The 12,097-nt window shown below is 54.9% G+C and overlaps 4 protein-coding genes across 4 annotated transcripts; all 4 read left to right on the forward strand.

Annotated features, from left to right (window-relative positions):
- On the forward strand, positions 1 to 1,479 carry LBRM_20_3510 (conserved hypothetical protein; the record flags this gene model as incomplete). Its single annotated transcript, XM_001564581.1, has 1 exon — positions 1 to 1,479. The coding sequence occupies one exon, from the start codon at positions 1 to 3 to the stop codon at positions 1,477 to 1,479; it is 1,479 nt and encodes a 492-aa protein (XP_001564631.1).
- A 926-nt stretch (positions 1,480 to 2,405) lies between these two features.
- LBRM_20_3520 (conserved hypothetical protein) lies at positions 2,406 to 2,699 on the forward strand (the record flags this gene model as incomplete). Its single annotated transcript, XM_001564582.1, has 1 exon — positions 2,406 to 2,699. The coding sequence occupies one exon, from the start codon at positions 2,406 to 2,408 to the stop codon at positions 2,697 to 2,699; it is 294 nt and encodes a 97-aa protein (XP_001564632.1).
- Positions 2,700 to 4,187: 1,488 nt separating this feature from the next.
- On the forward strand, positions 4,188 to 5,447 carry LBRM_20_3530 (conserved hypothetical protein; the record flags this gene model as incomplete). The annotated part of the gene is made up of 1 exon (XM_001564583.2): positions 4,188 to 5,447. The coding sequence occupies one exon, from the start codon at positions 4,188 to 4,190 to the stop codon at positions 5,445 to 5,447; it is 1,260 nt and encodes a 419-aa protein (XP_001564633.2).
- Positions 5,448 to 6,918: 1,471 nt separating this feature from the next.
- LBRM_20_3540 (putative expression site-associated protein 5 (ESAG5)) lies at positions 6,919 to 8,541 on the forward strand (the record flags this gene model as incomplete). The annotated part of the gene is made up of 1 exon (XM_001564584.1): positions 6,919 to 8,541. One exon carries the CDS (start codon positions 6,919 to 6,921, stop codon positions 8,539 to 8,541), a length of 1,623 nt encoding a protein of 540 aa, XP_001564634.1.
- Positions 8,542 to 12,097: the final 3,556 nt, after the last annotated feature.

The raw sequence follows: 12,097 nt of genomic DNA on the forward strand, positions 1-12,097 counted from the left end.
ATGTCCTTTAGCCGCAGACCCCACTGTAACTCCACGGCACTGCAGCATTACCTGACAATTCCGCGAACTCCGTTAGATCTGCCGGCCTTGAGCAAACTGCAGCCATCGCAGGTGGAGAACCGCGTTGTGCATCAGATTGTGCGAGAGATGGCTATCCGCACCTCAAGATGCTACCAGTCGTTCTCCGACCCGATCATCCAGAAGACAATGCGCAAGCCACACGCAGATCGTCTCCGGTGGGTCAAATCGTACGTCCTCCGCGAGTTTAACTACTGCGTCGCCCTTCACCGAAGTCTGGAGCAGTGTCCGCACCAAGGAATCTTCGAGAGGTCGACAGATATCAACTTTGAGCGGCATGACTACGGCAGCTCACTTTCCCTCTTTTCACGTTTCCGCAACACGGACGACGACAGCTTCATCGACGAGCCGACAGAGCTGTATTCCAGCAGCGACAGCACCAGCAGTCATGCGCTGCGCGACGCCAAGGGTGGCACTGGCGCCACCGGCGTTTCTTCCTTGACTTCAGCATCGACAACGCACAGCTTTGGCGCTCTCGGAATCCTGTCGAATGCTGCCATGACGCACGATGAGGTAGAAGCTGCTTTCTCCATCTGGGATCGACGGAAGGCGACTATCCCCCTCACGCTTGCACTCAAACTCCTTCGACCGCGTGAGTCGCTGCTGGACGTCATGGTGAACGAAGCGGCTATCCGGTCTGACGAGTTGAACGGGTGGTTCATTCGCTTTTGCCGACGCCGAGTTGCGTGGCGCGTCCTTCACGAACACCTTCTTTACTTGACTCATCCTGCTGACACGCAGCAGGTTATTTTTTCCAACACAGACTTGGTCGAGCTGCTGCGGCGAGCCGGCAGCGCTGTTGTTGAAATTTTTTCCAGCCTGGTGGAGAGTGACAGCGTGCACTCGTTAGTGATTCACCTGGAGGAAGACAAGCGCATCCTCACCAGCACTCCGCCCGGGATTTTGGTGAGCTCCTCCACATCGCCTCTCTCGTGTCCCGCAGATTTGCCGGAGACGCGGCCGACCCCAGTCTCCTCGCTCGGTATCTGCTCTGTGGAAGGCCACCTCACGTACATCTTCCGTGAGGTCCTCAAGAACGCCTGCGCAGCGACACTTAAGTTGAGGCCTGAGATTGATGTGCTCATCCGATATGCCAGCGACGATACGTGGGTGGTTGTGGAGTTCATTGACTACGCTGGTGGGATTCATCCGCAACACTTCAAGAACATCTGGAAGTTTGGTTGGACGACAAGTGATCACTACGAGAGTCACCTGGGTGGCTTCGGTGTTGGACTATCCACATCGAAGGTGTACATGGGCATGTGGGGCGGCTCCATCGACATCTACTGTACCTTTGGCGTCGAAACGACAGTGCGTGTGCGTTTTCCTAAAGCGCCCGTCGAGGTGCTCGTGCCTGAGTCCATTACCGCCGCCGGCGGCATGTCAAACACATCTACATGATGGAGGAGCGCGTGTGATTGCGCACCTCCGTGTGCGCGCGCGCGTTGGGAGGAACACATACGTCGATCAAGTCCATCAATGCTGAACGCCTTGCGTGAATGACCGGTGAGGAGTACCTGTTTGCCGCTATGGCCCCAGTGAGGCGCCCTTGAGCCGCGTTCTGCGGCGCCTCCTCCCCCCCCCCCCACTCTTTTTCGCTTTCTATCGATATTTCTCGATGAACAAATGCGTGTTTGCATGTTGACAGGCGTAGATGTGTTGCGCGCGACTAATAGAAGCAAGGAAAGAGCACAGTGCACGGATGAGCTGGATGTGTGCCACGGGATAGTTTAGCTGGGCGGAGTCGACAGTGTCTTGCTGTTTGAATGACATTCATTAGTTTTCTTCACACATGGTCGCATGTGTGCACATGTCCCTCGTTGCTGCCTCTAGTTTTTGCCAAACGCGATGACAATGACGCGGTGAGTAAATGAGGAACTGGGGGGAGTGACGGAGAAAGAGAGAGACAACTGCTGGTGACATTGAGGTGTGGAGGGAGGAAGGAGGGCTGACGTCGTCAAGATAGACGTTCCCCTTTGAGTGCCCCGGCACTGCTGCACAGATATGCTCGTCTCATCATTTCTCTCCTTCTCTTTTCCCCTTTACCCTTTTCTGCTGTGCTAAACTGCACGTCACACACGTCCGCATGAACACGTTACCGACACAAAACACCTCCTCTTTCTGCCCATCCCCGTTGATGTTCGTGCTGCAGGGACACGCGGTATGCATGTAGTAGGCGCACCTCGTGCTTCCTCGGCGCACTTCTCGTGTTCAGGTGACCAGCAGCACGTGGATCCCTGGCTGCATTTTTTTTTAGGTTTCTGTGCCCAGTAGAGATCCGTAGGTAGAAGGCAGTCCACACCCCGCTGTAAAAGACAAAAGGGGAGATGGAAAAGGAGCACAAGAGCATCTGCTGGCGGCCAAAGAATGCGCTCATCGAATGCATCGTCATGACCAAGTGCTTTCAGGAGAAGGAAAGTGTAGAGGACTGCATCGCCACCAACGATTGCTTTCTCGAGCGTCGTAACTGGACGCTGTGCAAGATGAACGCGGTGAACCCACGGTATCGACTTCGAGGCAATCCGTACGACCTGGCTACCGAGGATCAGAAGAAGATCGAGGCGCGTAATGAGCGCATTCGACAACGTGAGTTGGAGGAGGAGGGGCTCTTCACTAAGTAATACGTTTCACACTCTGCAGAGGGCGTGTCTGGTTGCTTCGCGATGCGCCAGCAGGCGCGTGTGCCGCGTTATCCCTTTGCTCACGATGAGCGCAAGCTAAGTCGTCAGTCTTCGCCTTTTTGTGTGTGTGTGTTGGGGGAATCTCTCCACCTTTTTCCTGCTTCGTGTGCCTGCCAGGGCGTTACTTGCCCTCCCCCTTTCACAGCGCATGGGGGAGGCGTTCCTTGCGACTTGACCTGTGTGGTGTAGGCTGCGGTTGATGAAGCTCTTTGGCACCGCGCTCACGCTTGTGTGCGTATGGGCGATATGTTTTTTTTTGCCTTTTTGATCGTCTCGGTCGACCGGTTCTCTTTCACGTAGCCCACGTCTTCTTCAGCGTTGTAGGGTTACCCTCATCTAAATCACCCACAGGTTCAGCGGCGTGTCTAGACTATGGGTCAATATGCCTGCGTTTACCACGGCTTTGGAGACGACCGCTGCCACCGCGGCACGCGTACCGAGTCGAAACGGTAGAGGATGGTTTGCTTCCGTGCTTGCCAGCGCGTACTTCTTCCTGAAGGCAACCAGTCCTCCCTTCTCACAAGCGTGGGTGAATGAAGTGTATTTGAGAGGAGAATGGTAAAAGCAATGCGTGGCAGGTATGGAGGTGGAGTGGAGAGAAGCACATTGAGAGCTACCGCGACCCACACACGCAGTAGTTTATTCTGCTGTGCACTGCGTGCATATCGTTTTTTTTTTTTCCTCTTTGCTCCTCTTCTCCTTCGCTTCGTTGCCTGCATGGCTCACGCTCAGACGGGAGAGTACTGTTAGCGTGACTCTTTCTTGCTGATGGTTGGCGCACCGACTTACACCCCACTCGTGGCACTCCAACTCCTCTCGCTCTCCGCCTCCTTTCCGATCTTTTTTGTTCTCTAAAGGAAACGCTCACGGGTGGGTTACACTGGTCGGTTTTTGAGCTTTTCGCGTTATCGCGAGCGCTCTTTCTGTTTGGTGTTGCATGTTGAGTTACTAGTGCCGGCGGAGAAGCGTACGTTGGATGGGCTTCGTGGTCGCTCCTCCTGCACCCGCATAACACACACGCGCACTTACCCACATGCAAGCATAGCTGCATCAATTTATTCGCTTCCTTTCCTTTGCTTTGTCGGTGCGACAGCAGAGATCTCTTATCCCGTTTGATCGATAGTTGAACTTTGCGTTCCCCAAGTCTGCCGTGGGTAGACAAGAAGACGCAGCCATACACGCTGATAGCGACGAGAGAGCTCGTATTTAGCGACCTCAAATCAGACATCTCTCCCCCTTGTTCTCCTCGAATGAGCGTGGGTCTCGCACCTCGCCGGTGAGGGTGTCAGTACAGCATTCACAGTCTCTTACACGTAGGCTGAATCAAAGAGCAAGCAAGAGAGAATCAACAGAGGCAAAGACGCAGCCCGAAAGACAGAGTTGACCCCCCCCCCCCAAAAAAAAAGGCAGAGTCTAGTTGGCACCACGATGAGCTTTAGTCGTCCGCAGCGGTTACCACACAAGGCGTTGCGGCGCTCGTTCTGCACCTCCTCTCTGCGCACTGACCGTCATCAAACGCGGCACAACCGAAACAGCTTTCCACGCCGCGCCTTGCGTGTGACTCACTTCACGCAGTGCCTGCTGCCTGGCAACGCCGATGTCGACTGCAAGATGGAGGAGGTAACCACCCCTTATTCTGTCACCACGTGCACGACAGAGACATTCGTCAACTTTGTGAAGGCCTCAGGCAGCGACTCCGAGTACTCGGAGTACGACCTCGTGAACGAGCAGATGCAGGACTTCCTGCTTGACTCAGAGGACACATCCGACGCCGACGCCGACATGGGGGACATGCTCGGCATGGGGGCTGTTTTTATGAGCGGCTTCATGCCCACAGGCTGGGAAGATGCGCACCACGCTCGTGTGTGGCGGCACTCCACGAAGCCTGACCGCCGGCGGATGGCGAAGAAGTCGGAAAGCTGCGCGTCCCTCACGAACGCTGCACGGCCGTCACCGAGTCCGAGCACTACCATGTTGAGTGACTTGGACACCGCCGTGAAGGATGCAGTGGCAATGGGTGGGACCTCGCAGCGACACAGCACCCGCAGGCAGCGACGGGCGATGGCAAGAGGTGAGCAACGTTGGCTTGTGCCTGCTCTCTCCGCTATCGCTGTTGACACAGCTGATGGTGGAGGAGATGAACGGCGGCAGTTACCGTGGTTCACTGTTGTGTTTGATCTGGATGAGACGCTTGTCGGCGCTCGCGACGGCCCCATTCATCTGCGTCCCTACGTTGGCGAGCTGCTGCGGTCACTGCACCGGCTCCCTGTTGAGATCATTGTGTGGACTGCCGGTTCAGCGCACTACGTGAATCCCATCCTTCATGCGATCGGGCAAGCCTGCGGACGACGGCAGTGGTTCCATCACATTATTAGCCGACACAAGCGCTGGTACCGCGGCTCCAACATGTGTGTAAAGGACCTCAGGCAGCTCGGTCGTTCCCTGGACCGTCTTGTCATGATAGAAAATAACCCCATCTCCGCCCTCCCGCAGCCCTCGCTGTGTGTGCTGCTCGAAGACTACCTGCGACCCAATACCGCAGACAAGTCATTGTTGGTTCTAAAGGAGGTCTTTGAGCGACTTGCGGTCCAGTACGCGAGGGAATCGCGCACCACATCTCTGACTGACACTACTTGCGGTCCAGTACGCGAGGGAATCGCGCACCACATCTCTGACTCACACTCGTAAGCAAGCATCCGAAGAGGACTGCCCCGCACCGCGACCCACTGACTCCTCTGTGAACAGTTTACAAGACGCGACAACAACTCCCAGCACTATACTGCCGCTGCCAGCTCCTCCATCTGTGGCGCTGCACGTTAGCGATGATGCCGCACTGCAGTGGGCCGAGTTCCGCATGGAGGACATTCTCAACGAGGACGGTGTCTCGATGTCTCAACGTGCCAAGATGAAGGAACTTGTTGGAGGGGCCGACAGGTTGAGATGTCTTTGCCTTTGCTATACACCACCACTTCAGGAGTCTTTCACTGCCGTCGCACCACCAGGTGCTACAGCGTCGGTTTCATCCGTCTCTGCGCTGCGGCACTACGGATCCGTCAGTCCGCTCCTACAACTGTAAAGGAGGGTGTAGAAGCGCACAAGTGCACTCTGCGCCTCTCTCAATCGCAGGCGAGCATCCTCTGCCCTTCTTCTAAAAGCGAACAGATGGTGTGGCGCCAATGCTTTCTAGTGCACGGACTGCTGCAGTGCGCGTCGCTGCGATTTAGATCCTTCAGGGTCAAGCACCACGCTTAGCTCTTAGTATCCCTGAATAGGATGTGTGTGTGTGTGTGTGATAGAGGCGTCTGCTCCTTTCAAGGTTTCTTTTTTTCTCTCTCTGACATCAACTGCGACTGTGAGTGTCTCTGCCAGCGCTACAAGTTGACCATCAATGCCTGGAGAAAGAAGTGTGCGCCTGCACTCTGCTTGTCGTTGGTATGGCCGTCGTCACCAGCGAATCATACGAGGCAGATGTCACCGACTGGGACGCCAAAAGGTGCAGCCTAGGTGCTTTCCGCACTCGCTCTGGGCTATATGCGAGCAACAGAGCCCCACGTAGCGGCGTGCAGGGACGAGGGGCGGGGAAGGGCGAGAAGGTCATGTACCGCGCCTACAAGATAGGATTTCTAGCAAGTCGTTCCCTCCTACCCTCTTCTGCTCTCTCTCTCTCTCTTTCACATGTTTTTTATTGCATTGGTTGTCCAACTCATCTTATTTCACCACTCTTCTATTTCGTGAATACATGACACTGCTGCCTCGCAGCAGTTCTGCCTTGCATGGCGCGTCCTCTTTGCCACTGTCTATATCGCGTCCTCACGTAGCCCCAAGTGCCACACTTCGCCACCCCTACTGCGCCTCACTATTCAATTTTTTTCTTTTTTTTTGCTCGTTGCCCGTTGGGTTCCTCTACCCTTGTCTCCTCGGGCACATAAACGCCGCCGTCTCTACGCGAGTACCCACAACTCCAGTCCGTTGTGCCGTGCCTCCTTATTTATTTCATCGTGTTGGCTTGTGTCCTACGACCGCCTTGCCGCGTTGTCTCCCCAGTATTACGCATCACCTCTCTCCCTCTCCTCGCTACTGCCGCTCGCTCTACCCCCTTCCCCCTGTGTTTCCCGCTGTCTTGTTTGTACGTGTATTTCGTCGCTGTGCGTTTGTCGCCATGCCGGTGTATGGAAAACGAAGCAGCGGCAAAGTCGGGGCACGGAGGTGGTGGCGTTGCTTGTCGTGGCTGGTGTTCCTGTTCATTTGCGGGGCTGTCATCTCTCTGCTGCAGATGATGTCTACAGGTCCCCTGTCGAGAGTTCGCACGACAGATGCCAATAACATCGTCCCCTGCCCTCCAGCCAATCTTTCTGTGGCGGTGACGTCGACCGTTATAAACAGATTCATTGCAGCTGCTGTCATTCCCAAGATTCAAGAGGATAACAACACCCTCGTCATTCCCGAGCAGGAAGTGGACCATGTGTGGGTAGGCGAAATGGTGCTACAGCATTTTAAGCTGAAATCTCTCACCGTCAATACTGCCTTGCCAGACGAGCAGAGTTTAGTCCTACACTCCAAGGGATTTGCTATGGAGGTGGAGAAGTCGCGATTTATTTTTCATTACATGGGAATACGGTGCGATGGCACGTTCTGGGTCACCCTGAACGAAACCGACGTCGAGGCAGTGCTGCGTCTCACGCTGCTACCAGATGGACGGTGGAGCGCGACGTTCCCGCACTTAGAGGTTGACTGGGGCCAGCTGGTTGTCTACCATCAGCTGGACAGCAAGGCGTGCGGCATTGCACAGAAAGTGCTGGAAATCTTCATTGGTGACTTTGACGCCTTCGTGGTCAGCCAAATCAAGAAAAAACTGGATGAAGAAGCGCCAAGCAAGGCAGCTGAGAGTCTCAATGATGTTTTTGCGAAAATTGGCATCCGCGCCATGACACCGCCCGTGATGACAGCGGACACGCTTCGCGTTATGTTGGATTTAAACCCGGTTGATTTTGGCTGTGCTCCAGCGCCTACCGCGTCTGCGATGCCTGACCTCATCTCTCGCGACATGGCCATACGCACCACCCTGACAAGCGTGAATAATCTTCTCTACAACGCGGCACAGGCGGGACGTTTGCGGGTGGAGCATGACCTACCAGCGGAGTGGAACACATCTCTCTTCGAGGATATTATTCCTGAGTTGTACCAGGCGTGCCGAGAGTGCTACTTGTACACCGACGTGCAGGCGGCAAAGGCACCTGTACTCGACGTGCCGCAAGACGGCGAAGTATTGGTGGTTGCGAAGGACCTCATTCTCGGACTGTACGTGCACCCCAAATCCATGTGGCAAGTCGCGACCTTGGCTGACATTGTCACCGAAAAGAAGAGCGGGTCATGCGCAGGATCCGCCGCTGTCTCCCGATCCTTCGATATCAAGAAGACTTCTTCATGGCGCACCCGGAAGCCTCTTCCTGTACTGGCAATTCGGTTGTCTGCCGCGTGCGGGGTTCGCAACATCAGCGCCGAGACAGGTCGCTCAATCAGCTACGAGTTACTTCCGGTGGAGAACGTCTCTGTGCAGATCGAGGCGTCAAACATCGGTGATGTCAACACGACGGAACTGGAAAAGGCCATAGCTAAAGCGTGGAACGACTTCGCTGCTCCGCTTGCTAACAGTGAGTCTCCGCTGAGGCTTCCACCCTTCTTCCAGAAAGCTATCCTGGAGGTGGGATTGGCGGCGATTCAGGGCGGCGTGGATGTCGACCTTGAGGCGGAGTTTATGCAAGGTGTCTTCTCAAAACTGTAGGCCGACAGTGAACTGCAGAGGAAGGGACTCCTGGGAGGAGTGGCGGAGAGGAAGGGTCCTCTGACTGTGGAAGCCGCAGGTGTGCATCAGCAGGAAACAATGAACGAGGGAGGTTCACGGAGGTTGACTCGTGCTGCTTCTTAGCCTCTGTTGAGTTGGTCTTTCTGTCTTGTTTCGCCTTTTCAGGAATGGACTTTTGGGGGGTTTGCTTGTTATTGTCGCTGCAGTTGTGTGCTTCCTCGCACTGCGCGTGGCGTGTGCACATCCCCTTTCCGTCTTGATTTGCTCGGCGTTTATACTGTCCATTATTGTGGGGGCGACTTCGCCTTGACGCAGAACTGTTTTTCTCCTTCGCCGACATCGAGTGGCATTGGATCGCCGCTCTTCCTCTTTCTCTGACTGAATCACTCGTTTGTGATGCGATATGTGATGTGTGTGTGTGTGTGTACGGGTGTATGTCTATCGATTTTTCGTCTTATTGTTTTTGTCGCCGTGCATCCGCAACGATTCTTTCAACGTCCTCTTAAGCGCTTCATCCGTGTGCTGAACTCCCCTTTTTTTTTCGTTGTCCCAACTCTGCTGTCTGTACATCACACGTTTTGAAGTCGTTTCTCCGATTCGGTTTGCCTTTTTTTGTTGTTGTTGTTCTTGCATTGCGTCAACGACTCTGCACCTCCTCCGCTTCTTCTGCCGTCACGGGTTGTGAAACGAACGTAGAGGCGTGTGTTTGCGGGGACGTGTGCATTCCGTTACCACCGTGGGCAGGAAGCAGAGCGGTGAACACCGAAGCGGGGATCTGTCTTCAATGCTTCTCTCTTTGGCGCACTCCTCACGGTTCAATTTGGTCGTACGTGACCACCATTTTTGCTCTCTACACCTGCTTCACTGTTTCCCTTTCTCTCACATCGCTCAGCAAACAAAAAAAGGCCGAGCGGTCTTGTTCCTTCGATCGGGCAGTACGTGTTGTGCTCGATTCCGTGTTCATTTTCTTCCCTATTTTGCACTTTGTTCTTGACCCTGGGGAGCGGATAGACACACCCCAGTGCGTGGTGTCCGTCGGCTCAGCGCCCCCCCCCCCCCTCCCTCCCCCGCTGTGTGGGAGGGAAGCCCACGCAGAGCCACCCCGCCCCCTCCCACTCTCCCTGCGTATACCGAGCGGCCTCTGGACAGGGCCAGGTACCTAGGATGTAGGGAGGTCAGAGCGATGTAGCGCTACGAATGCCGGGGGCGAGGTTGGGTCCTGGATGGCGTTGCGTCGGAGCGAGCCGCGACAGTGAGCACGCTTGGGTCATCCCTACGACAGGCAGCGTGTCAGCTCGTCTCGGGCAGCGGCTGTGAGGCGAGCTGCGCCGCAGGTGACTGGTGTTTGGAGGCAGAGGTCGCGCGCTGGCCACCGAGGCGGCACCGCTGCAGCACGTCTGCCCCGCGGTTGCGCACCACGCGATGGGCCTGTGACAGACCGGGAGCCGAGGGGAGATCGCCTTATGTTCTCCAGTAAAGAATGAACACGCGGAAGAAAGATATTCTCATAGACTCATGTGTTTGACAGTCCAATCTACCCAGGCCAGCGGAGGTGCATATAGTTATGCCCAGCTACGCAAGAAACACAAGGAGTAGGGGAGCAACAAAATGACGCGGGAAGCTGTTTCGGGACATCTTAGGCGCCGAGTCGATCCAAAGGCGCGACCGATCGCCGGCGTCACTGCAGTACGGCACCCCAAGATATGATTCTGACGAAAAGCTGCGAGGTATAGAAAAGCCCATCACTCATAAGAGACTCGAAAGGAAAAGCTGTCGTGAGGGTCGCTGTAATACAGTGTTAGCGAATCCTTCCTCCCCGCTCGAGCTCTCCGCTACGCACGTGTGCGCGTGGAGTACCTTTACGGGGCCCCACTTCCCCTTTGTTAGCGTTGTCCCGAGAGCGGTTAACGTACCGACTCGAGAAACCGGATGAAGCGGCCTTTAGCAACGGCTCAGTGATGATGGCCATTCATAGCTCATATCGCCGTGCAGCGCTGTGTAGGTATTAGCCTCAGCACACTATACTTCATCACCTTTGACTGCGTTGGAATCCTTTTCTGATGCCCACTGACACGCCTCCCTTGTGCGCCTACACACACCCGCAGCTCCTCTCTCGTCTCCCTTTACTCGTGTATTCGAATAAAACGACCATCGCGGTTGCTTTGCCTGTGCCTTCTGTCATTTCGTACCACTGTGAGTGTGTGTGTGTGTGTTTTTTCTCATGTTCTGTACTCTGTGCGCTCACGCGTATGCTGCACAGCACCTGCAAGTGCACCAACTCCCTGACACAACCACCGCACTCGCATGCGCGTGCCAATCCGGCTGCGACGTGGATGTCTCACGAGTTCTGAATCTTCTCCGCATCTCAGCGAGGCTGTGGGACACGCAGTGTTCTGCGGTGAAGGAGCAGTGAGAGCCTTCATAACAGGAGCAGAGAGGCGAGCCAAGGGGACGACAGCAACGCAAAAGAAACCCGGACGGATTTTTTTTTTCGGCGTGTGATTCTGCGACGATTTTTCTCTCTCGCATCTTCTCATTGCCGCCTCCACGCACCTGCGCCGTATCTCTGCTGTTGTTTGTGCTCATTACACCCTCGAAAACAGGTCTCTTTCATTCCGCCGCAGAATACACGACTCGCTCACCACTTCCAACACACTCTTACTCACCACCTCCCTCTTTCTCTTCTAGACATACGCACATAGGGGCTCACGCCCGGCAACACGGACGCCCGGGCAGAACTCATTTTCTTCATACGAACAACGAAAACGAGCAATATCCTTTCCCCCTCCCCTGTTCTCCTCTATTTTCTGCACCTTCCTACAAGTTGTGGCGCCTACACTGTGGTGCGCAAATTCGTTGTGTCTGAGACTGTGTGGCCGCTCAAAGCGTCTCGGTGTGCACCTGCGCGTGTTACTGTGTATGTCCTCACCATAGGATATCAGCGCCAGTTTCATTCTTGGGGGCTTCCCTCCTCCCCAATTTGGTACGTCGCATTGGGTGATTTGTGAAGAAAGTAGGAGACAGTGAGACGGAGGGCGCCACGAGGCCTGTGTGGTGTAGTGTGTTGTCGCACACCGTGGCTAATTTCCCCCTTTTCTGGGTTTCATTAGTGTAGGCTTCCTCTACGCAGCTCACGCACATCGACGTGCATTTTTTTTTTCTTTTTTTTTTCTGTCTGCGCGGGCACGTGCTTCGAGCGACAGCTGCTCGTGTGCTGTTCGCGCTCGCTTTATCTGCTCGTTTCTTGCCCCTTTCTCCTTCACTCAAAAAGAAGAAGACGTCGTGGAGGCTTCTCGTGCACACGTGTCGGAGCGTGTGTGGATGCCGACGTTTGTTCTCTTGTCGCTTCGCGTGTGCTTTTGAATGCCTCTTTTGCTTATTTACTTTTACCTCGCGTGCTCCTTTTTTTTTGCATATATCTCTCGTCCACCAGCCACCACCTTTCCATTTGCATGTTAGCGCGCACTTTGCCTCTACCTTGCCCTTCCTGTTTTTTTTTTCTTTTCCTTGTCCTTCGTATCTCCACTGCACCGCT

This window comes from Leishmania braziliensis, assembly GCF_000002845.2.
Source record: "Leishmania braziliensis MHOM/BR/75/M2904 contig, possible fusion of chromosomes 20 and 34".
Taxonomy (NCBI): Eukaryota; Euglenozoa; class Kinetoplastea; order Trypanosomatida; family Trypanosomatidae; genus Leishmania; species Leishmania braziliensis.